Source organism: Neolamprologus multifasciatus, chromosome 22 (assembly GCF_963576455.1).
Source record: "Neolamprologus multifasciatus chromosome 22, fNeoMul1.2, whole genome shotgun sequence".
NCBI classification, from domain to species: domain Eukaryota; kingdom Metazoa; phylum Chordata; class Actinopteri; order Cichliformes; family Cichlidae; genus Neolamprologus; species Neolamprologus multifasciatus.
The window spans coordinates 16,612,802-16,635,592 of NC_140459.1; the positions used below are offsets into that span (position 1 = coordinate 16,612,802).

The 22,791-nt window shown below is 41.3% G+C and overlaps 1 protein-coding gene and 2 long non-coding RNA genes across 3 annotated transcripts in view; 2 read left to right on the forward strand and 1 right to left on the reverse strand.

Annotated features, from left to right (window-relative positions):
* The window catches only part of LOC146493239 (uncharacterized), a 59,976-nt gene that overhangs the window by 16,732 nt on the left and 20,453 nt on the right, over window positions 1-22,791 (forward strand). Inside the window, exon 2 of the long non-coding RNA XR_014871986.1 lies at window positions 5,530-5,762. This is a non-coding gene — a long non-coding RNA (uncharacterized LOC146493239). The remainder of the gene's footprint in view (window positions 1-5,529; window positions 5,763-22,791) is intronic.
* Window positions 11,583-17,826, forward strand: LOC146493240 (uncharacterized). Its single transcript, XM_085149354.1, has 5 exons — window positions 11,583-11,789; window positions 11,889-11,951; window positions 12,050-12,112; window positions 12,218-15,583; window positions 17,791-17,826. The coding sequence occupies exons 4-5, from the start codon at window positions 12,842-12,844 to the stop codon at window positions 17,824-17,826; spliced, it is 2,778 nt and encodes a 925-aa protein (XP_085005480.1). The 5' UTR covers window positions 11,583-11,789; window positions 11,889-11,951; window positions 12,050-12,112; window positions 12,218-12,841.
* LOC146493241 (uncharacterized) lies at window positions 18,757-21,229 on the reverse strand. The gene is made up of 4 exons (XR_014872080.1): window positions 20,055-21,229; window positions 19,893-19,955; window positions 19,732-19,794; window positions 18,757-19,626 (listed from the first exon to the last, which is right to left on the reverse strand). It is a non-coding gene; the product is annotated as an uncharacterized LOC146493241 (long non-coding RNA).

Here is a 22,791-nt window from a genome sequence, read left to right on the forward strand (position 1 = left end):
CGCAGGCAAAGATTGCAGCATACAAATCTTTCCTTCTCTCACACTTGCAGAAGGAATTCACCACCAGAGGCAAACCTGCCACGCTGTCCCATGCTTGAACAGCATCAGATGGATTATAAGTGTTCCCCAGAGATACCTGCAGGTAGCAAAAGGAATCCGCTTTGGAGCAAACTGTCAAGCGTAAAAGTTTTATTTTCGCTCATCAACGAATCGCTAACGCATCCATCTTGGCTTCCCTCGCAGGGGCTACAAGCAAATAGCTTCAGAAGTGATAGCTATCTGCAGAGGCTGAACTAAGCAATTCGGCACTCGTATAACCCCCACCCCCCTCCCCACCCCGTAGAAAACGAGATAAGAACAAGGCCTCGTGGAAGCCGATGCAGGGAGCAGGACGGGGATGGCGTGGACCTGACGTTTTGTTTGTTGCAATTGGGCGGAAATACCACAGAGGATGCATGGAAAACAAGCTCAGGTCATAATAACAAACATAAGTGAGGTGTCACAAATTTGCCAAAAACAAGGGAATTGTGAGTCACGCAAAAGCACCTGCTAGCACCCCGGGGAACAGTTTTCAAGTTAGAAACATGTCTTTTCCACCACAGGAGAAAAAGCACATCCTCCTTACTAATACTAATAGTACTCTGACCTTTGTGTAGTCCCCCCACCTCCACCCCTCTCTACTTACCTTAAAATGATGCAGTTTCATACCATCTGCTCTTTGAAATATTTCCAAAGAGCAGAGCTTGCTGGGGCATTGCGTAATATGAAATAGTATGTCTTTGTTTCTACATCAGTCCTTTTACATGGTTTGTTTAGGCAAGCATCAAATTTATTTGCACATCAAATTAGCCTAATCAAAACAAAGACTTTCTCTTTGTTTTTCCTGCCATGTTAGGATTGTGATATTAAAAGTTAATTATTACAAAGCTGAAAAACTTGAATACTTTGATAAAAAAAAATGATAGTAGAGACATATGAGAAGATAAAATATTTAAAAAGTGAAGTTCTAGCACACAGATGGAACTTATCATCGGTGTGCTAGAACCGTATGCTTCTAGTGAATTAAGAGACTAGAAGCATACGTATACAGAGCTAGGATGCTGGCGTGCGTTATTGACTATGTGGAGCAGCGATTGACAAAGATAAAGCCCCGTCAGCATAGGGGGAAAAAAGCGTTTCATTGAAAAATCCACAAAGGGTTTTTTTTAAAGAATCTGCTCCGTAAACGTTCAGAGAAGAAAAGAGATGAATTAGCAGGAAGAGTTTCTGGTGAGTAAGTACTGAGTTCAGTCAGAAGCCGAACAGAAACGCAAAGGCAGACTCCCACTCTCAGTTTCGACAGCTAGCTTCATGGCTGTAAGAGCTGCGTAGTCTTTTTTGGGGGGTGAAACAAGTGATGATCCAGCTGTGAAATTCATACAAACAAAGAGAAGTGAAAACTCACTTAGCTTTCTGTCTGAAAAAAAAAAAAAAAGAGTATAAAACGCACACCAGAAATCCACTTCTTACCAATGCACTGTGAGCTGATTTTGAATTGATTTCTCGGGCACCTCTTGGCCTTCAGGCGGCTCTCAGCTCACTGACATCCTTCTAACAATAAATATTTGCCTCCAGATTTACGCCCCGTCAATGCCGGACATAAAAAAGTTTAAAATGATGGGTCTGGACACAGATTACCTATGCTGCACTTGTCAAATATGATCTCACTGTCCTGTATGTGTTGATGAAAGGCCAAAGCTGGCAGAGGGAAGTAAATCTAATTCCCGCTCAAATTGAGGAGATTGTCAGAGCAAAGCAGAGCTAACACAGTCGCAGGAAAAACCCATCAGATTCACTTCCAGGCGCAGAGAGAGAGAGCACAGCGGATATGTCCGTCCATTTAACAGAGCTGACAGAGACACACGGAGCAACAAGCAAACAGAAAGCTGCGCGACCTTGTATGTATTAGGAAATGTATAAAAGCACATTTAAAGCTACAACATCAGCCCTCAGGATTACACACTTTGATGGATGTATACAGGATTTTTTTTGTGCGTCGTTACAGATAACTCAGTAAAGTCGTTTTAAATTTAATGATGCACAGAAGGTGGCATTGAAGGCACGCACGCACAAACGCACGCACATACACACACTGTCAATTACATGAAAATATTACATGCCCTGATGGCACATGCTCCGTGCAATTATTCAATTTGCCTGGTCTGCAGATGACTGGAGAGCACAGCTGAATCTGAATCTGCCATTTCTCTGTCCTTGAGAGAGAGAGCGATGGAAATAAAGAGAAGGAGAGAGGAGCGAGCGAGTGGAGGGACGTGTTTGAAGGAGGGTGAAGGATGGAGACACCAGTGACATCAACACTGTCATTTGTGTGTGTGCAGCCAGTATAAAATATATCAATCAATCTGTTATTGAAGGGTCTTTACCTTATAATATAAAGCGCTGTCAGACGACTGTTGTTGTGATTTGGCGCTAAATAAATAAAATTGAATTGAATGCATTCATACAAAAATCTATTCTATGCAATTGTTGTATATCTGGACTAGATAGCAGTTAATCTTCTTCTATTGCACAATGGCTTTAATAATAAAGGGGAAAAAATAGATCCACTCATCATCTCAGTCCCTGTAGTTTTATTTTTTTATATATATATTAATATCCATAGTCTTAAAACACTGCAAGTCCTGCACATCCTCAGCAGTGAATAAATTTAAGTGTTACTTCTCTTTAAACTGGTGAGTTCCCTTTTTCCAGAGGGTAAAATTAGCAAAAGAGACTAAAACTATTTTTGCAGCAGGATGTAACAGTGAATATTTCTGCTTTAAATTTAGTCATTTTAACGTATGAGTGTGTGAAGAATGACTATAATGTCACCTATTGGTTTCTGAAGTCTCATTTTGAAGCTTCCAATTAACATTTTCATTTTGGCTTCTTGGTTTTAAACAAACAGATGTGGTGAGGAGGTGCAGGTCTGACTGTGTCACTGCTTGCTCATTGAGCCATCTGCTAATCAGCAAACTACTAATAATGCGCTCTCTCTCTCTCTCTCTCTCTCTATACATACATACATATATATATATATATATATATATATATATATATATATATATATATATATATATATATATATAAATATAAATATATAGCTCAAACTCATCAGGAAAACATGTAATGATGTCAGACGCTGTATACCCTATATACCTCTATCAGCCTGGAAGTCTTTCTCCAACCACAACTATCGCCATCTGGTGACCTTCGGATTGAATGCAGCTTTTCAGACACATCCATGTTTTATAGCACATTCCATGTAAAGTCGGAAGTCATAATTCCAGGGTTTTGAAGATTTCTTACCCAGAAAATTCCCTCACCTAATAATCCAAGATGGCGTTACTATTGGTAAATATTTGTAAAACTAACCTCAACCTGTATATATGTTTATGTATTTTGGACTGGCTATATGTAGACTATTAACCATGAATGTGCTGCAGTGCTGTTTTTAAAGCACAAATCAAACATTGTGGTGTATTGCTAACTCTGCATGAATGGCTCTACCTTTGATAAGGATGTTCTTGTTTTTGCTTTCCCGACTTTATTATATATTATTTATGGTAAATGGCTTGTATTTGTATAGCGCTTTTACTAGTCCCGCCTAGGGACCCCAAAGCACTTTACACACCCAGTCATCCACCCATTCACACACAGGTGGAGGCAAGCTACAGTTGTAGCCACAGCTGCCCTGGGACAGACTGACAGAAGCGAGGCTGCCATATCGCGCCATTGGCCCTTCTGACCACCACCAGTAGGCGGCAGGTGAAGTGTCTTGCCCAAGGACACAACGACCGACACAACGTTGCTCGAACTGGCAACCTTCTGATTACAAGGCAAACTCCTAACTCTTGAGCCACGATCGCCCTATCATCATCATTTATCATTTTATTATTTTATTATTTTGAATGTGCCAAACTCACAAGTGACATCACTCTCAGCTACAAGATCCGACTTCCGAGGCAATTGGAGCAGAGCATTATCCTGCCTATGGTACTGACTCACTTTTTGAGGAACCCTCAAGTGGCCATTTGAAGAACTGCAGTTTTAAAAAGTTTTAGCAACATGTTCACTCATTCTTTTCAACCAAATAAAATTTTACAGCATTCAATCACATTTAATATAACTACACTACACTATAGTTAGGGGAAAATACATAAATAAATAAATATACATTAATTAGACCTTTATTGTCAAAAATGTCATATGTATGATTGATTTTAGCTGTAAGAAACTGCAGTGAAAGACAGTGTAAACTAAAAAAAAAACGTTCCACTGTATCGCTTCACCAGCTTACGATGGTTAAGAAATCACATGTATTTATAGAGTGCATGATGAAAACAAAGGCGCGAGCGTGCTCTGAAATGAAAGGCATGTGGTAGAAGGAGTGACTTTTTGGCTGAGCAGTATAATCTAGCGGTACAATATGAAAAATTGCCTGACATTTTTTTTTTTTACATTTCCAAACCTCAACTCAACAGAACACATTCATGGTTTCAGTGTTGTATCAGGTTGCTTCTTTTTTTTCCGCTCTAGTTTTTCTTTGGCTTTTGAGTTTCATATTCCCAGTCAACCAGTAAAACATATGTCATTTGTAAAGTCATGCGACACCGTAAGTGAGCTCACAAGCACTGATGTGGTCCAGTCACACAAAACCAAAATGACACTACTGTAATTTAGCCAGCGATCACGAATAATAAAGGGAAAAATTTGACCAAAATGATCTTTGATCATATCTACGAGTTATTAGTGTGCTTTTCTTTAGGCCAGTCTTCTCCAATCAAACAAATCACTTTTTCACACGTTTTTGCTGAAAATGTGCATTATGATATTAACTGCACATAAAGTATTACAGAAACAAACCGGTTCATTATGCAACTGATGGTATTCTTTGCTCTCTGGTCATTGCTGCAGTGCTTTTGCATGCTGTGGCTGCACCGGGGCGGAGCAGTTAGCACCGTCGCCTCACAGCAAGACGGTTTGTGGTTCGAGCCCCGGCTGAGGCCTTTCTCTGCGGAGTTTGCATGTGTCCCTGTGCCTGTGTGGGTTTCCTCCCGCAGTCCATAGACGTGCATGTTTGTGTAACTGCACATCTAAATTGGCCATGGTTGTGAGGCAGCTAAAGTCCTGTATGGTTAAAATGTGACTTGTAGTCTGAAGTGGCAAGTAAAACTAGAAAAGCCCTGTATAAATGTGAGTACTTAAAAGTACTCACATTTTTTTAACAGTCTTTATTTATAGTGTGTTCTGAAATTTTCCAAATGACCAAAATAAAGCCAGAGTTCTATTTTCCAGACAGCTAATCTAAGAATAAAGAGCAGCCACATTTATAACAATGTAACTTTTAATAACTTAATTTTTCCTCATGCATATCTCTCATCTGCCTCACTGTAACCTCACCTGTGAGCACCTTGCAAATCACATTTGTGCCATCTGCGCACCTTTCCAGTGTCATTTCTTTAACACGGTGTCACCTTTGTCACCCAGGTGCATCGTCCGACTGTCACCCAAGTGCTCCCTCAAAAGACACCTTTGTAGCACCTGTTAGTCTGACACGTCTGCGGCACAGCTTGGTGTCTTGTGTTATGGTGGAAGGAGGGAAGACGAGATAGAAAACTCCATCCTGCTTCTCTTTGTTTTCGCTGTGCCTCGCTAGACTCCGTCCTCCCCCCCAACTGTGTCCATCTGTTCATCTCTCAGCGGAGCAGGGTGAGGAGGAGGTGAGACATAGATACACAGGCACACAAACACTTACATGGGCTGTAAACATGTACTCTCCACTGACATGTGCACGCGCACACACACACACACACACACACACACACACACACACACACACACACACACACACACACACACACACACTCAATGAGGACACAATCAGCATTCCCCTCCTGCTATTAAATGACAATCTAGCCTCCTCCCCCTAAGACTCAACAGGTCTTTAATCCAATTGTTTCCTTCAACAAAGACTGACAGGAAGGGATTGCTTTTTGTACTTTCTAGAGCCCAACAAATATGTTTACCTAGCGGATATTTCTGCCGATATTGGCTCTTTACTGATATATTGGCTGATATTGGCTATTTACCTATATATGTCAGTTGATATTGGCTCCTTGCAGATAAGTTGGCTGATATTAGCTCTTTACTGATATATTGGCTGATATTGGCTAATTGCCAAAATAGCCCCCAATATTGACTATTTGTCAGTTTATCGGCTGATATTGCGTCTTTGCCAATATATGTCAGTCGATACTGGATCTTTGCAGATATGTTGGCTGATATTAGCACTTTACTGATATATTAGCCGATACTGGCTCTTTACTGATATATTGGTTGATATTGGCTAATTGCTAAAATAGAGCCCATTATTGGCTATTTGTCAATATATCTGTGTAGAGATTTATGATGGTTGATAAATGAAATTTTTAAAAGTAAAGAAGAGACAGAAGTGTTAATGTTGCATAGTTTATCCACCAGAAGGTAACCACCCTGGTTGCAAGTGTTTGGAATGCAACTACCAGCTGATACGAGCAGAGTTGAACAGAGGATAAATGAGTCATTTTTGTTTTGACAATAAAATGAAATTATTTTTAACTCGCATTGTCATGTTGTCATAATAAGAACTCATAAATAACGACATGTAGGAAATGATAAGGAAATTGGTTTATGTTTTGTGTGCCTGAAAGAAAAAAATATCAGCTGATATATTAAATCGGTAAATATTAGTATCTGTATTAAGAAATCCTGTATCAGTTGGTCTCTAGTACTTTTATTCATAACCGATAACGCCATGAGATGATTGCAGGATCTGTTTCCCATTTTTTTATTTGTTTACATAATTGAAACTCAGTGACAGTTGGTACTCGCAAATATCTGAACTCACTAAACTCCTGTTGGATTCAGATCAAAGTCTTTCTCATTTAAGCTTCTCAGTCTGTTTACACACAAGTTAGATATTACTTGGCTGTTTGATCAATAATTAACAACCACGAAATGCCGCTTGTAAATGCTTCATTCAGTTTTTTAGAATCACACAGCAAAAAAGATCAAACAACCAGTTAAACATCAACAAGAAACAACCTGTTATTACAAAAAAAAGTGAGATAGGCAGTTGAAAGATGTAGGGCAGAAATTCGGCAGTCTAAATGCATTTAGCTCAGCCCGTCTAACTTTACAAGTGATTTCGTAACCTCACACTGGTGAGAATGTTCCCCCTGAGAACGACACTAGCACCGTGATAGGGCCGTGCCCTTTGCACTCCAACCCCTGCCCTTTGCGAATCTTCAGGGGGCATGTGCCGTCAGTGCTGGAAAAAGGGTCTACCCCACCCCACTGACAGCCCCCCTCCCCACCCTCCCACCCCGACTTCATGAAAATGGATGCTACAGAATGCACGTGTTTATGTTTCGAATGCATGTGTCTGCATGTGCACGGTGTGCGTGCACTCTCTCCAGCGTTAGAATGAACACACATGAAACACAAATGTAGGAAATAAAAAGGGAGAAAGAGAAAGGAGGGGAAAAAGGGAAGGAAAATGTAAATATTTGATCAATTGACAGCTGCTTTAATCTAAGCCAGCAGCCCGGCAGCAGAGGAACACTCCCTTTGTACAGTCGCATTCACATTTCCTTTGCACGCAGTTGGTTTTCCTCCTGGTGTGCTCTCGGGCTCGGTGTCACACAAACTCTGTTGCTCCACTTATAGCACTGTTCCTAAAAAGCAGCATGTTGAGGATTAATCTTAAACTCTGGCTTATAAGTGATTTGACAGAGTTAATAAGGATGCTGTCATCTGTCATAGATTCAGGAATAAATAGAAAGTTTGTCCTTTTATTCCTTCAATATTAAATCACGGAGTATAATTAAACAATTTCAACCTGTGTAATTTTTTATTAAGCCTAAGAACCAAACTACATAAATGATGCATAATTACAAAGTAAAAAAAGAACAAATATATACAAGAAAGACTTTCTGAGCCTCCATTAAACCTTTCAGAATAGAAATCCTTTTAATCTGACTACGCTATAGAGAAACAACAGATTATATACGAGATGGTTCATCTTATTTAAATTTGATTTTAATCCTAATGCTGTGCCCATTTGTTTTCTAAGGATTATCTCACCGTGCAGTCAAGGAGCCTTTTTAATACTGCAGGGTCTTTACTTTATAAAATAAATCGCCTTGGGGTTACTGTTGTGCTGAATTAGTGCCATATAAATAAAACTGAACTGAATTTAAAATGAAACTGTCACTTTAAACTTAGATAGTTTAGTTTATACTGAACCTGTGCTGTCCCTATTTCACTTAGTGCATGTCAATATTTTTATTTTCATTATTATCTTTATCTCACAATTTTCACCAGAATTCATGAAAGTTCACACACTGCTTTAATATTTGATTAACCCGGAACGACTTGATAAAATTACACATCAAAAGCAAACACAAGCAATAACAAACAGCCAGAAGGGAAAACAAAGGCTTTGTTACATTTTCCTCACTGGGAAACTAACTGATGCTTTTCTCTCACACTCTCTCTTTTTTTTTTGGTCTTGTTTGATTTAGTTTTTAGTCATTAGGCCGTTTTGTTTTTCACTTCCAGTTTGTATTTACGGTCCCCCGGTATCTCCTCCGTCTCATCCTTGTATGTCTCCTCGTTTGTCAGGTTCATTCATGATTGCGCGGTTCCCTGTTTCAGTTATGGTTTGTTACTTTCTGTTTTATTTTGGTAGTAATTTATCTTCTGTGTCTTGCATTTCATTTTAACCCCCACCAACCCTATTAGTATTGTACTGGAATAAATAAACCTGTGATTTTACGCATTTCAGTTGGATTTTTACTTCAAATCACTGCTCAGTTTATTTAGGGAGATCTGCATTGTTGTTTCGGTCATACGTGTATAAATAGTCCTGCCCTAACCCCTTTCCTCTGTCTGTTTGGCTTCAGGTTGCTGTTTTTTTGAGTATCTTTATATTTTTGAACAAAATAAACACCTCACCTTTTATTTATCACCGTAGCTCCTACACGATCCTCACACTTCACATTATACGACTTATCTTCCTGTTTCTTTTGAATCACTGATTAGCTCCTAAACCCAGATTGTTATCCTGGGCCAAATATGTTTTGGAGGTCAGATTATAGGGCTTCAAAATATAGCTGAACACGGGTCTGCTCCGGTATTCAAACAAAAGAGAGGTGGTTGCAGCTGCTGAACCATTGTTCCCACACGTTTCCTTTTCTAGCACCTAACTGGAGGAGATGAAGAGTAAGACAGGGCTGCTCTCTCGTGTCGTGCAGCTTTACCACGGAGATAAAGCAACACTGCATGTTACGGGAGCAAAATATTTTTCGTAACAACAGCCTGGACTCCAGCTGTATAATTTAGCCTTCTTTTGTTTGTTTACCTTTTTTGGTAGTTTGTGTAGGGATAACAGACTTTGAAAACTGATTTACAGGAGAAAAAAAACACTGATTATGCGTGTTTGTATACGTTTCTTTGTGCATCTAATTGTAAACAATCGCAAGCTGCTCCTAATTTTGTTGTCAAACACACACGCTCGGAGAAATAGGGCCTGCCTGGGTGCACAATGAGCACTCATCACTGGGCCGCTCCGGCTCTGGCACTAGCTGGGAGTGTGTGTGTATAATAAGTGTGAAAAATCTCATTAATGCAGCGCGGCTGCTGGGCTGCGGCTGCTGCTAAGTCCCTTGTATTGTCACTTTTCTCCAGGGCCCCTGAGTGCTACCTAGCTAACTAGCATCATCGCCATGGAGACCCCAGCAGCTATGCCTCCCCACTCATCCTCAGCACTCTCACCCTTACACTGAGCGCGCACACACACACACACAGTGGCACGGTAGGGAGGGAGGTACACACTCCTTCACTCTCTTCCTCTGTCGCTGCCTCACTCTCCCTTTTTGTCCTCTGACAAAGCTTGACAAACCACATGTGACTTGGAGGGCTTAGCACCAGGGAGTTGTCCCCCTCTCTCACCAATTCACACGCAGTTCAAACTCTAAATAAGCAGCCATATTGATTTTTAATGATCCAAGCCAGTGGTAGACCCTCTCTCTGCTGAGGAGGATGAAGGGTGAGCTGGATGGAAAGAAAAAGAGATCGGGGTGGATGAGCTGAGTCACTCTTCTTTCACTGGTGCTTGTTGAAATAATTTTTTTAATAACTGCTTTTAAATAGGTTTAGTTTTCAGAGGGGTGCAGTTATTCTCTTGAACGTTCTGTCCTTTATGAAGGGCCGATATTAACTGACATATTCATGTTATCTGGGGAAGCGTGGCAGCAGCTGGGAGTGGAAATGCAAAGCTTAGAGACCGGCTCCTGTGATGCTTTTGGACAAATACTTGACCTGAACGTTTTTTGCTTTGAAGAGTCATCGACTCCTTTTAAATTTATCTTGTTAAAAACTGCCTGGTCAAAAGAAAAAAAGGAATACGCTAATATTTCCTTGGCAGTACACCTTTACCATGGCACATTTTCACAGTAGTAGTAATACACCTGCACTTTTTTTGCCCCCCCCCCCCCCCCCCACCCCACCCCCCTCACCCCCCACCCCACACCTCCCACCCCACACCTCCCAGACATTGAGGAAACAGGACCTCCAGACTAGGTGTCTTTTGTCTCTTCGAGAACTCTGGGAAGTAGCTTGGGGAGTGTGAACCTTAAGGTGTGAAGCAGTTGTGTACTGAGGCTAGACTAATTTTATAAACCTGACAATATCTCAGCTTGCTGCGATACATGCAATTTATTTTGAAAACGGCACAAGTGGGAATTTCTTCCGAATGGGTAATGTCGGCATGTTCACAAGCGTTTTATTTAATTTAACTAGTTTTCTTTACAGGGTTGATGCGATCATTTTATTTAAAAATCGGGATTTCGCAATGTTGAACTAAGGCAAACCTGTCTAGACAAATGGTAGGGGGAGGGTGGGGTGTAGTAAGGTTGATGGTGGGAAACAGGACCTCCAGACTAGGTGTCTTTTGTCTCTTCGAGAACTCTGGGAAGTAGCTTGGGGAGTGTGAACCTTAAGGTGTGAAGCAGTTGTGTACTGAGGCTAGACTAATTTTATAAACCTGACAATATCTCAGCTTGCTGCGATACATGCAATTTATTTTGAAAACGGCACAAGTGGGAATTTCTTCCGAATGGGTAATGTCGGCATGTTCACAAGCGTTTTATTTAATTTAACTAGTTTTCTTTACAGGGTTGATGCGATCATTTTATTTAAAAATCGGGATTTCGCAATGTTGAACTAAGGCAAACCTGTCTAGACAAATGGTAGGGGGGAGGGTGGGGTGTAGTAAGGTTGATGGTGGGAAACAGGACCTCCAGACTAGGTGTCTTTTGTCTCTTCGAGAACTCTGGGAAGTAGCATGGGAGTGTGAACTTAAGGTGTGAAGCAGTTGTGTACTGGCATTGTTCCTGGAGAAGGTATTTAACCGAGACCTATGCGAAGCTCAGGGTGAACTCACCATTCGTCGCGACAACATTACTTTCTTTGAGACCATCAAGACTATCATCGTTCTTTATAACATGGACATCTTAAGCGGTAAGTAAAACAAAACCTATTATTGTATTTTTAAAAGTGTTATGTTAACATATTATAGGATATTCAAACTATCTTTTTCCTAAAACAAAAGCTTAATTTTCAGGAGTTCGGGAGAACGGCACAGCACCCTTTTCTTTAGAAACGGGGGATTTTAAAGATGGAACAACATCTCTAACAGGCACAAGGTGTGTACAGAATTACGCGATTTTTAATCGTATGTATGTTTTAAGGTTGCGATTGTTTTAAATTATATAATAACAGAGTTTTTCTTTGATTTGTTCCAGGGTTAACAAACTGAGCAGGAAAACATTCAGACACCGCGACCACAGAGCCAATCCTTACAAAAGGTATGTATACAACGGGGTGTATAATTGTGTATTTAAAAAACAGCAAATGGGTTTAAACAATTCCAAATGTTCTAAAACCGACCGTTTTACACATACAGAGCCACGCCAGAGAACCTTATGTGCGGAGAACCAGGGCCGTCAGGAATAACGCACACTACAAGGTATATATATATAAATTAGATAAAAAGAGATAGAGAGGGAGACACGCTTATTCTGTTTGAAATGGGTGCTTGTATAAATGTTTTAACACATATCTATCTTCACAGACTGCAGCACAGTACCCCTCCACATAATGATCAGGACACCGTACTCCAGACGTTTTTGGAATGTTTAAGCAGTATCGACCTCCCAGAACAACAAAAACCTGGACCTTTGTGCAACAGTGGAGAATCAGAAGCGATCTTCATCAGCGGTCCTGCAACACCCCCGAGTGAGTGCTTGCCTCGTGATTTCTCTGATGTTTTTGAATACAGTATATCAGATTTCGATCTTGTTCATATACCCACCCCACCAGAATGTGTCAGAAATAGCATTGATTCACACGTAGATTTTGAAGACGACGGTATAACAGACTCTCAAATATCAGCGGCGTATGATGCTTACATGAAGGTTTCAGACGCTCAACCTGTTGAACAGAGTCATATAGCTTCATTAGTTGATAAATTATGTTTGATTGAAGCTAGACTCAATCAATACCACCAAGAAGCACAGATACAAAACCAACAGTTTATCAAATTCATAAAAAAAGTGTGTAGTACATTAGACATCATCTGCAGCAAAATTTCAAGTCCCTGACTTTTAAAATCCAGACCATCGACCCTCCAAATAAATTATTTAAACATAATAACGGAACCTCCAGTCCTGTTAGATGTTTTGACTTAGAGGCTTTTATGCAGTGGGCTGAAGAAACAGATAACAAATTAGACAATTTTATAGCTAGACTTAATAGTGTGCCTGCATCAGCCTCATCTGATACACATCCTCGTCAGACTGTTCCTACGCCTGCTATTGCTGATGGGTCTATTGTTGTTGTTAATAATAGTGGTAGTACATCAGGTGATGCTCGGACCACTGTTGTTACTGATGCTAACCGTATTGCTGCTGCTGCTGCTGCTGTTATTGAGTCTGTTACCGCTTCTACTAGTACTACAGACGCACATGCGTGTCCGGGCACCGCTGCAACACCACACACCCCCTCAGTCATTGTAAATTTCTCACAAAGTGATACTATCGTGATTGAGCCCGTTGTGCAATCTGGATCTGGCAGGCGCTCCCAGCCACACATTAGAGAGATACCTAATTTTAATGCTCGCGAATTGCGTGAGCGCCTTGATTTTAGGGGTATAAGTCTTGATCATCCAGAACAAGTACCTGCGCGAGTGCGCGAGTGCTTAGCCAATGTGGTAGACCGAGCTGTGGATGGATCTCAACAGGGCAGCGTTCTAAACGTAGTCCTGCGTGGCCCCTCGCTGGCTTCAGATGTTCAGGCTGTTTTAAACGCTGATGATCGGTATGATCCGGAGCTGTTTCTCGATCGAATTGCACAAGTTATGCAGAGTAATGATGAATCTATCGGTGATGATGAATTAGAGTTTATTGTCACGGTAGCTCAGAACAGTAGTGGTGGGGCTCGCTTAAGACTGGCACAAATCCCTTATGATGAGATTCTCTCAAAGAAAGGCAGACATTTATACACACCAAACAACACACACAACAATTTGTGCTTCTCCCTATGTATAGCACATTCATTAAACTCATCAGCCTCTGAGCTAGAAAAACTCGCTACAGCTAAACGGATGCATGCTGAAGTAGGTCTATGCGACAAGCAGCAAGTATCATTCACAGATGTCAGTAAATTTGAGAAGCACTTCAACATTAAGATTGTAATCTATTACCACACAGAAGGGCGTAAACGCCTGGAATGTTTTTTCACACATGAAGAGCCAAACACAAACACGTTGATGATGTATCTCCATAATCAACATTACCACATGATTTTAAACCCAACCGCTTTTCTTGGTGCATCCTATGTGTGTAATTTCTGTTACAGTACATATAATTCACCATTACATCATTCCTGTAAACATAGATGTAACACATGTTATACACTCTGTCAACACCACAGGGGTCCCACAGTGAAATGCAGCGACTGTAACCGCATCTGCAAATCACAACACTGTTACCAGCAACACAAATTACCAGAATTAAAACACAACATGATCCCCTGTGATAATATGAAACATTGCATGCACTGTGGCACCACATATAAAGAATCCAAGAAATCGCCACACAGATGTGCCCAGCCTAGATGCGAGCACTGCCGCGAGCCTAAATTAACCGGAGACTCCGACCATCAGTGTTTCATACAGCCTGTTGAAAAACAGAAGCCTACCGATAAATACATTTTATATGATTTCGAGACTAGGTACCACAACGGTAAACACGAGGCTAACTTTGTGTGTGCGTCTGATCTGAAGGGCAATAAGTTCACATTTAACACATTAAAGTGTGTGGAGGCGTTTGTGCAACATTACAGACGCCCAAGGTTTCGTGGGTACACTTTCATAGCACATAATGCATCTGGCTTTGACAACTACATACTCCTCGAGTACTTTGTCAGACAGTGCATAACACCTAGTGTCATAATGAGCGGCAGCCGTGTGATTTTGATGTATGACAGGGACTATGACCAGCGATGGATTGATTCGTTCAGCTTTTTGCCCATGGGCCTTGCCAAAATACCCTCTGCTTTAGGTTTTCAAGACCTGCAGAAGGGCCATTTCCCACACAGGTTTAATACGAGGGATAATGAGCATTATGTGGGCCCGTACCCAGACCCCTCCTTCTACGGCTATGAGTACATGTCTGAAAGCGATAAGGTGCGATTCATGGAATGGTACCAGGTTGCCTCACAGAATCCCTTTGATTTTCAGGCTGAACTCAGGCGTTACTGTGTTAACGATGTTGATGTCCTGCGTAAAGCATGCAGCATTTATCGTGACACGTTACTGGGTTGTACACAAGTTGATCCATTCATGTATACCACCTTGGCTGCATTTAGTATGGGTGTGTATAAAACGCTGTTTCTGCCTAGAGACACGCTCGCTCTCACGTATGACGGGGCATACGTTGAGCAGAATAAGACGTTTTCTAACGTCTCTATCGAATGGCTTCAATACGTGTCCCATACCACCAACAAAGTGGTAAAACATGCTCTCAGAGGAGGCGAACAGAGGGTTGGACCGTATTTTGTGGACGGTTTTGACCCCACAAGTAATACAGCTTATGAATTTGCAGGATGTTTTCACCACGGCTGTGTTAAATGTTACCCCGAGAGCGAAGTTAATCCTGTCAGCAAAGCATCCTATGGACTGCTGCATCGCATGTTTTGTGACAAAGTTGATGCACTGAGATCACAACACAGTGTGAGCGTAATAGTGATGTGGGAATGTGAATGGGCTGGCTTGAAGCAGACAGACCCTACAGTTGTGGCTTTCATGCACACATACAGAAAGCCAGAACGCATGAATCCCCGAGACGCTCTTTTTGGAGGTCGCACAAATGCTATAAAGCTGTACCACAAGACTGGTTGTGATGAAAAAATATTTTACTACGACTTCACCAGTCTTGTGGTACAGCTTTATAGCATTTGTGCGACCTCCAAAAAGAGCGTCTCGGGGATTCATGCGTTCTGGCTTTCTGTATGTGTGCATGAAAGCCACAACTGTAGGGTCTGTCTGCTTCAAGCCAGCCCATTCACATTCCCACATCACTATTACGCTCACACTGTGTTGTGATCTCAGTGCATCAACTTTGTCACAAAACATGCGATGCAGCAGTCCATAGGATGCTTTGCTGACAGGATTAACTTCGCTCTCGGGGTAACATTTAACACAGCCGTGGTGAAAACATCCTGCAAATTCATAAGCTGTATTACTTGTGGGGTCAAAACCGTCCACAAAATACGGTCCAACCCTCTGTTCGCCTCCTCTGAGAGCATGTTTTACCACTTTGTTGGTGGTATGGGACACGTATTGAAGCCATTCGATAGAGACGTTAGAAAACGTCTTATTCTGCTCAACGTATGCCCCGTCATACGTGAGAGCGAGCGTGTCTCTAGGCAGAAACAGCGTTTTATACACACCCATACTAAATGCAGCCAAGGTGGTATACATGAATGGATCAACTTGTGTACAACCCAGTAACGTGTCACGATAAATGCTGCATGCTTTACGCAGGACATCAACATCGTTAACACAGTAACGCCTGAGTTCAGCCTGAAAATCAAAGGGATTCTGTGAGGCAACCTGGTACCATTCCATGAATCGCACCTTATCGCTTTCAGACATGTACTCATAGCCGTAGAAGGAGGGGTCTGGGTACGGGCCCACATAATGCTCATTATCCCTCGTATTAAACCTGTGTGGGAAATGGCCCTTCTGCAGGTCTTGAAAACCTAAAGCAGAGGGTATTTTGGCAAGGCCCATGGGCAAAAAGCTGAACGAATCAATCCATCGCTGGTCATAGTCCCTGTCATACATCAAAATCACACGGCTGCCGCTCATTATGACACTAGGTGTTATGCACTGTCTGACAAAGTACTCGAGGAGTATGTAGTTGTCAAAGCCAGATGCATTATGTGCTATGAAAGTGTACCCACGAAACCTTGGGCGTCTGTAATGTTGCACAAACGCCTCCACACACTTTAATGTGTTAAATGTGAACTTATTGCCCTTCAGATCAGACGCACACACAAAGTTAGCCTCGTGTTTACCGTTGTGGTACCTAGTCTCGAAATCATATAAAATGTATTTATCGGTAGGCTTCTGTTTTTCAACAGGCTGTATGAAACACTGATGGTCGGAGTCTCCGGTTAATTTAGGCTCGCGGCAGTGCTCGCATCTAGGCTGGGCACATCTGTGTGGCGATTTCTTGGATTCTTTATATGTGGTGCCACAGTGCATGCAATGTTTCATATTATCACAGGGGATCATGTTGTGTTTTAATTCTGGTAATTTGTGTTGCTGGTAACAGTGTTGTGATTTGCAGATGCGGTTACAGTCGCTGCATTTCACTGTGGGACCCCTGTGGTGTTGACAGAGTGTATAACATGTGTTACATCTATGTTTACAGGAATGATGTAATGGTGAATTATATGTACTGTAACAGAAATTACACACATAGGATGCACCAAGAAAAGCGGTTGGGTTTAAAATCATGTGGTAATGTTGATTATGGAGATACATCATCAACGTGTTTGTGTTTGGCTCTTCATGTGTGAAAAAACATTCCAGGCGTTTACGCCCTTCTGTGTGGTAATAGATTACAATCTTAATGTTGAAGTGCTTCTCAAATTTACTGACATCTGTGAATGATACTTGCTGCTTGTCGCATAGACCTACTTCAGCATGCATCCGTTTAGCTGTAGCGAGTTTTTCTAGCTCAGAGGCTGATGAGTTTAATGAATGTGCTATACATAGGGAGAAGCACAAATTGTTGTGTGTGTTGTTTGGTGTGTATAAATGTCTGCCTTTCTTTGAGAGAATCTCATCATAAGGGATTTGTGCCAGTCTTAAGCGAGCCCCACCACTACTGTTCTGAGCTACCGTGACAATAAACTCTAATTCATCATCACCGATAGATTCATCATTACTCTGCATAACTTGTGCAATTCGATCGAGAAACAGCTCCGGATCATACCGATCATCAGCGTTTAAAACAGCCTGAACATCTGAAGCCAGCGAGGGGCCACGCAGGACTACGTTTAGAACGCTGCCCTGTTGAGATCCATCCACAGCTCGGTCTACCACATTGGCTAAGCACTCGCGCACTCGCGCAGGTACTTGTTCTGGATGATCAAGACTTATACCCCTAAAATCAAGGCGCTCACGCAATTCGCGAGCATTAAAATTAGGTATCTCTCTAATGTGTGGCTGGGAGCGCCTGCCAGATCCAGATTGCACAACGGGCTCAATCACGATAGTATCACTTTGTGAGAAATTTACAATGACTGAGGGGGTGTGTGGTGTTGCAGCGGTGCCCGGACACGCATGTGCGTCTGTAGTACTAGTAGAAGCGGTAACAGACTCAATAACAGCAGCAGCAGCAGCAGCAATACGGTTAGCATCAGTAACAACAGTGGTCCGAGCATCACCTGATGTACTACCACTATTATTAACAACAACAATAGACCCATCAGCAATAGCAGGCGTAGGAACAGTCTGACGAGGATGTGTATCAGATGAGGCTGATGCAGGCACACTATTAAGTCTAGCTATAAAATTGTCTAATTTGTTATCTGTTTCTTCAGCCCACTGCATAAAAGCCTCTAAGTCAAAACATCTAACAGGACTGGAGGTTCCGTTATTATGTTTAAATAATTTATTTGGAGGGTCGATGGTCTGGATTTTAAAAGTCAGGGACTTGAAATTTTGCTGCAGATGATGTCTAATGTACTACACACTTTTTTTATGAATTTGATAAACTGTTGGTTTTGTATCTGTGCTTCTTGGTGGTATTGATTGAGTCTAGCTTCAATCAAACATAATTTATCAACTAATGAAGCTATATGACTCTGTTCAACAGGTTGAGCGTCTGAAACCTTCATGTAAGCATCATACGCCGCTGATATTTGAGAGTCTGTTATACCGTCGTCTTCAAAATCTACGTGTGAATCAATGCTATTTCTGACACATTCTGGTGGGGTGGGTATATGAACAAGATCGAAATCTGATATACTGTATTCAAAAACATCAGAGAAATCACGAGGCAAGCACTCACTCGGGGGTGTTGTAGTACTAGTAGAAGCGGTAACAGACTCAATAACAGCAGCAGCAGCAGCAGCAATACGGTTAGCATCAGTAACAACAGTGGTCCGAGCATCACCTGATGTACTACCACTATTATTAACAACAACAATAGACCCATCAGCAATAGCAGGCGTAGGAACAGTCTGACGAGGATGTGTATCAGATGAGGCTGATGCAGGCACACTATTAAGTCTAGCTATAAAATTGTCTAATTTGTTATCTGTTTCTTCAGCCCACTGCATAAAAGCCTCTAAGTCAAAACATCTAACAGGACTGGAGGTTCCGTTATTATGTTTAAATAATTTATTTGGAGGGTCGATGGTCTGGATTTTAAAAGTCAGGGACTTGAAATTTTGCTGCAGATGATGTCTAATGTACTACACACTTTTTTTATGAATTTGATAAACTGTTGGTTTTGTATCTGTGCTTCTTGGTGGTATTGATTGAGTCTAGCTTCAATCAAACATAATTTATCAACTAATGAAGCTATATGACTCTGTTCAACAGGTTGAGCGTCTGAAACCTTCATGTAAGCATCATACGCCGCTGATATTTGAGAGTCTGTTATACCGTCGTCTTCAAAATCTACGTGTGAATCAATGCTATTTCTGACACATTCTGGTGGGGTGGGTATATGAACAAGATCGAAATCTGATATACTGTATTCAAAAACATCAGAGAAATCACGAGGCAAGCACTCACTCGGGGGTGTTGCAGGACCGCTGATGAAGATCGCTTCTGATTCTCCACTGTTGCACAAAGGTCCAGGTTTTTGTTGTTCTGGGAGGTCGATACTGCTTAAACATTCCAAAAACGTCTGGAGTACGGTGTCCTGATCATTATGTGGAGGGGTACTGTGCTGCAGTCTGTGAAGATAGATATGTGTTAAAACATTTATACAAGCACCCATTTCAAACAGAATAAGCGTGTCTCCCTCTCTATCTCTTTTTATCTAATTTATATATATATACCTTGTAGTGTGCGTTATTCCTGACGGCCCTGGTTCTCCGCACATAAGGTTCTCTGGCGTGGCTCTGTATGTGTAAAACGGTCGGTTTTAGAACATTTGGAATTGTTTAAACCCATTTGCTGTTTTTTAAATACACAATTATACACCCCGTTGTATACATACCTTTTGTAAGGATTGGCTCTGTGGTCGCGGTGTCTGAATGTTTTCCTGCTCAGTTTGTTAACCCTGGAACAAATCAAAGAAAAACTCTGTTATTATATAATTTAAAACAATCGCAACCTTAAAACATACATACGATTAAAAATCGCGTAATTCTGTACACACCTTGTGCCTGTTAGAGATGTTGTTCCATCTTTAAAATCCCCCGTTTCTAAAGAAAAGGGTGCTGTGCCGTTCTCCCGAACTCCTGAAAATTAAGCTTTTGTTTTAGGAAAAAGATAGTTTGAATATCCTATAATATGTTAACATAACACTTTTAAAAATACAATAATAGGTTTTGTTTTACTTACCGCTTAAGATGTCCATGTTATAAAGAACGATGATAGTTTTGATGGTCTCAAAGAAAGTAATGTTGTCGCGACGAATGGTGAGTTCACCCTGAGCTTCGCATAGGTCTCGGTTAAATACCTTCTCCAGGAACAATGCCAGTACACAACTGCTTCACACCTTAAGTTCACACTCCCATGCTACTTCCCAGAGTTCTCGAAGAGACAAAAGACACCTAGTCTGGAGGTCCTGTTTCCCACCATCAACCTTACTACACCCCACCCTCCCCCCTACCATTTGTCTAGACAGGTTTGCCTTAGTTCAACATTGCGAAATCCCGATTTTTAAATAAAATGATCGCATCAACCCTGTAAAGAAAACTAGTTAAATTAAATAAAACGCTTGTGAACATGCCGACATTACCCATTCGGAAGAAATTCCCACTTGTGCCGTTTTCAAAATAAATTGCATGTATCGCAGCAAGCTGAGATATTGTCAGGTTTATAAAATTAGTCTAGCCTCAGTACACAACTGCTTCACACCTTAAGGTTCACACTCCCCAAGCTACTTCCCAGAGTTCTCGAAGAGACAAAAGACACCTAGTCTGGAGGTCCTGTTTCCCACCATCAACCTTACTACACCCCACCCTCCCCCTACCATTTGTCTAGACAGGTTTGCCTTAGTTCAACATTGCGAAATCCCGATTTTTAAATAAAATGATCGCATCAACCCTGTAAAGAAAACTAGTTAAATTAAATAAAACGCTTGTGAACATGCCGACATTACCCATTCGGAAGAAATTCCCACTTGTGCCGTTTTCAAAATAAATTGCATGTATCGCAGCAAGCTGAGATATTGTCAGGTTTATAAAATTAGTCTAGCCTCAGTACACAACTGCTTCACACCTTAAGGTTCACACTCCCCAAGCTACTTCCCAGAGTTCTCGAAGAGACAAAAGACACCTAGTCTGGAGGTCCTGTTTCCTCAATGTCTGGGAGGTGTGGGGTGGGAGGTGTGGGGTGGGGGGTGAGGGGGGGGTGGGGTGGGGGGGGGGGGGGGGGGGGGGGGCAAAAAAAGTGCAGGTGTATTACTACTCACAGTGATTAAGTAATGTCACAGCATTTTTTTCCCATCCTGAGTTGTATTTATTTTTGGACCACTGCATGAAGTCACATCCCAAAGATTCTAACTGGAGTTAAAGTTAACTGGACTCTGTAGTGTTTAATCCATGCTCCCTGAACCACTCGTTCACAGTTTAAACCCACTGAATCCTGACACTGTCAACTTAAAAATGGCAGTGAAAAAAAAGTGAAGCAACACAAGACCACTTTGACGTGAAGTGGGCCGGACCAGTGAAATTAAACGATAAAGCGTTAAATAAAAGGTTCTGGTAAATCATACAAATTAAATAAACTTTTCATTAATCTATAGAAAATGTCCAAATTATTTGGTGTAGTGTGGATGGCAATGGGCTGTGTGGGTCTTTATCAATAGAAAGGGCTGTAAAATTTTAAAAAAGGACAGCTGGATATCCTAAAAGCTAGAAAAAGCTTCTAAAGCCATCAAGTTGGCCAGATTGGAGTCTTTGTCGGGCCGATTCTGGCCCCCTGGGCCTTATGTTTGACATCCCTGGTTTAAACGATTATCTTTTCAGTATAATACTTGATTTACTTGATTTTGCACGGCTAAAGCACTTTGAAACTAAAGTTTTAAAAAGATCTCTGTGAAATCTATAAAATCAGGATTAGTATCACAAGTAGCAAGTCTCTTTTATTTTGCCAAAGTTAGTTAACTCAGTGAGAAATCTCTTAAAAATCACTGTCAGCTGAATCCACTTAAATACACATTAGAGTGGTGTAACGGTATGCAAAATATCTTTAGATTTATTGTTTACCATCTGTCATTATGCTGGATCATGACAGTTTGGGAGACTCATAATGAACCACATACAACCTCCTGCCTACATATGCGGGCCACCTCGGTGCTAAATACATAGCTGGCTACACATATGGAGGTGATTTCATAGATCAAAGTGTCGCCACAGCTAATTAATCTATATCAGTTTTAATTAATCAACTTAACCTCAGGCTTTACAGACCACCCTCTAATCACTGTGCTTATATGTGTGTGTGTGGGAGACAGAGAGAGAGAGAAAGAGAGAAAGAGAGAAATGGCTCTTAATGTGTGTGTGTGTGTGTGTGTGTGTGTGTGTGTGTGTGCAGGCAGTAGTGTAAGAAATCAAACAAGGTCACCTGGTTTGACTTTTAAACGCAAATAGATGTAATTTAAGCGAGAGAGCACACGAGAGGGGATTAAATAAAAGGAACAATGAAAATTAAAACAGGAGCTGAATCATGATGTATAGAAATGTGCTGAGACAAAAGCCTATAAGCACAGGAAAGAGAGAGAAAACACTTTCCTGGGGAAAAAAAGAAGAGAGCGAAGTGAGGAAATGATTAACCTCTGAGACATTTACCTAATTAATTCTATCCATGCTTTAAATGAAGTGAGCAACCTTGGAGCAGTAGCCGGTCAGTGGAACTCATGTAAAATGTATGTCACCCTATATTACTGT

Bases quoted from the DNA above. Each gene is read 5' to 3' on its own strand.
- LOC146493240 (XM_085149354.1), top strand. From the start codon at position 12,842: ATGCAGTGGGCTGAAGAAACAGATAACAAATTAGACAATTTTATAGCT. The intron at 15,584-17,790 runs GTACAGCTTTAT...GCACTCGCGCAG, and splicing joins ACGACTTCACCAGTCTTGTG to GTACTTGTTCTGGATGATCA.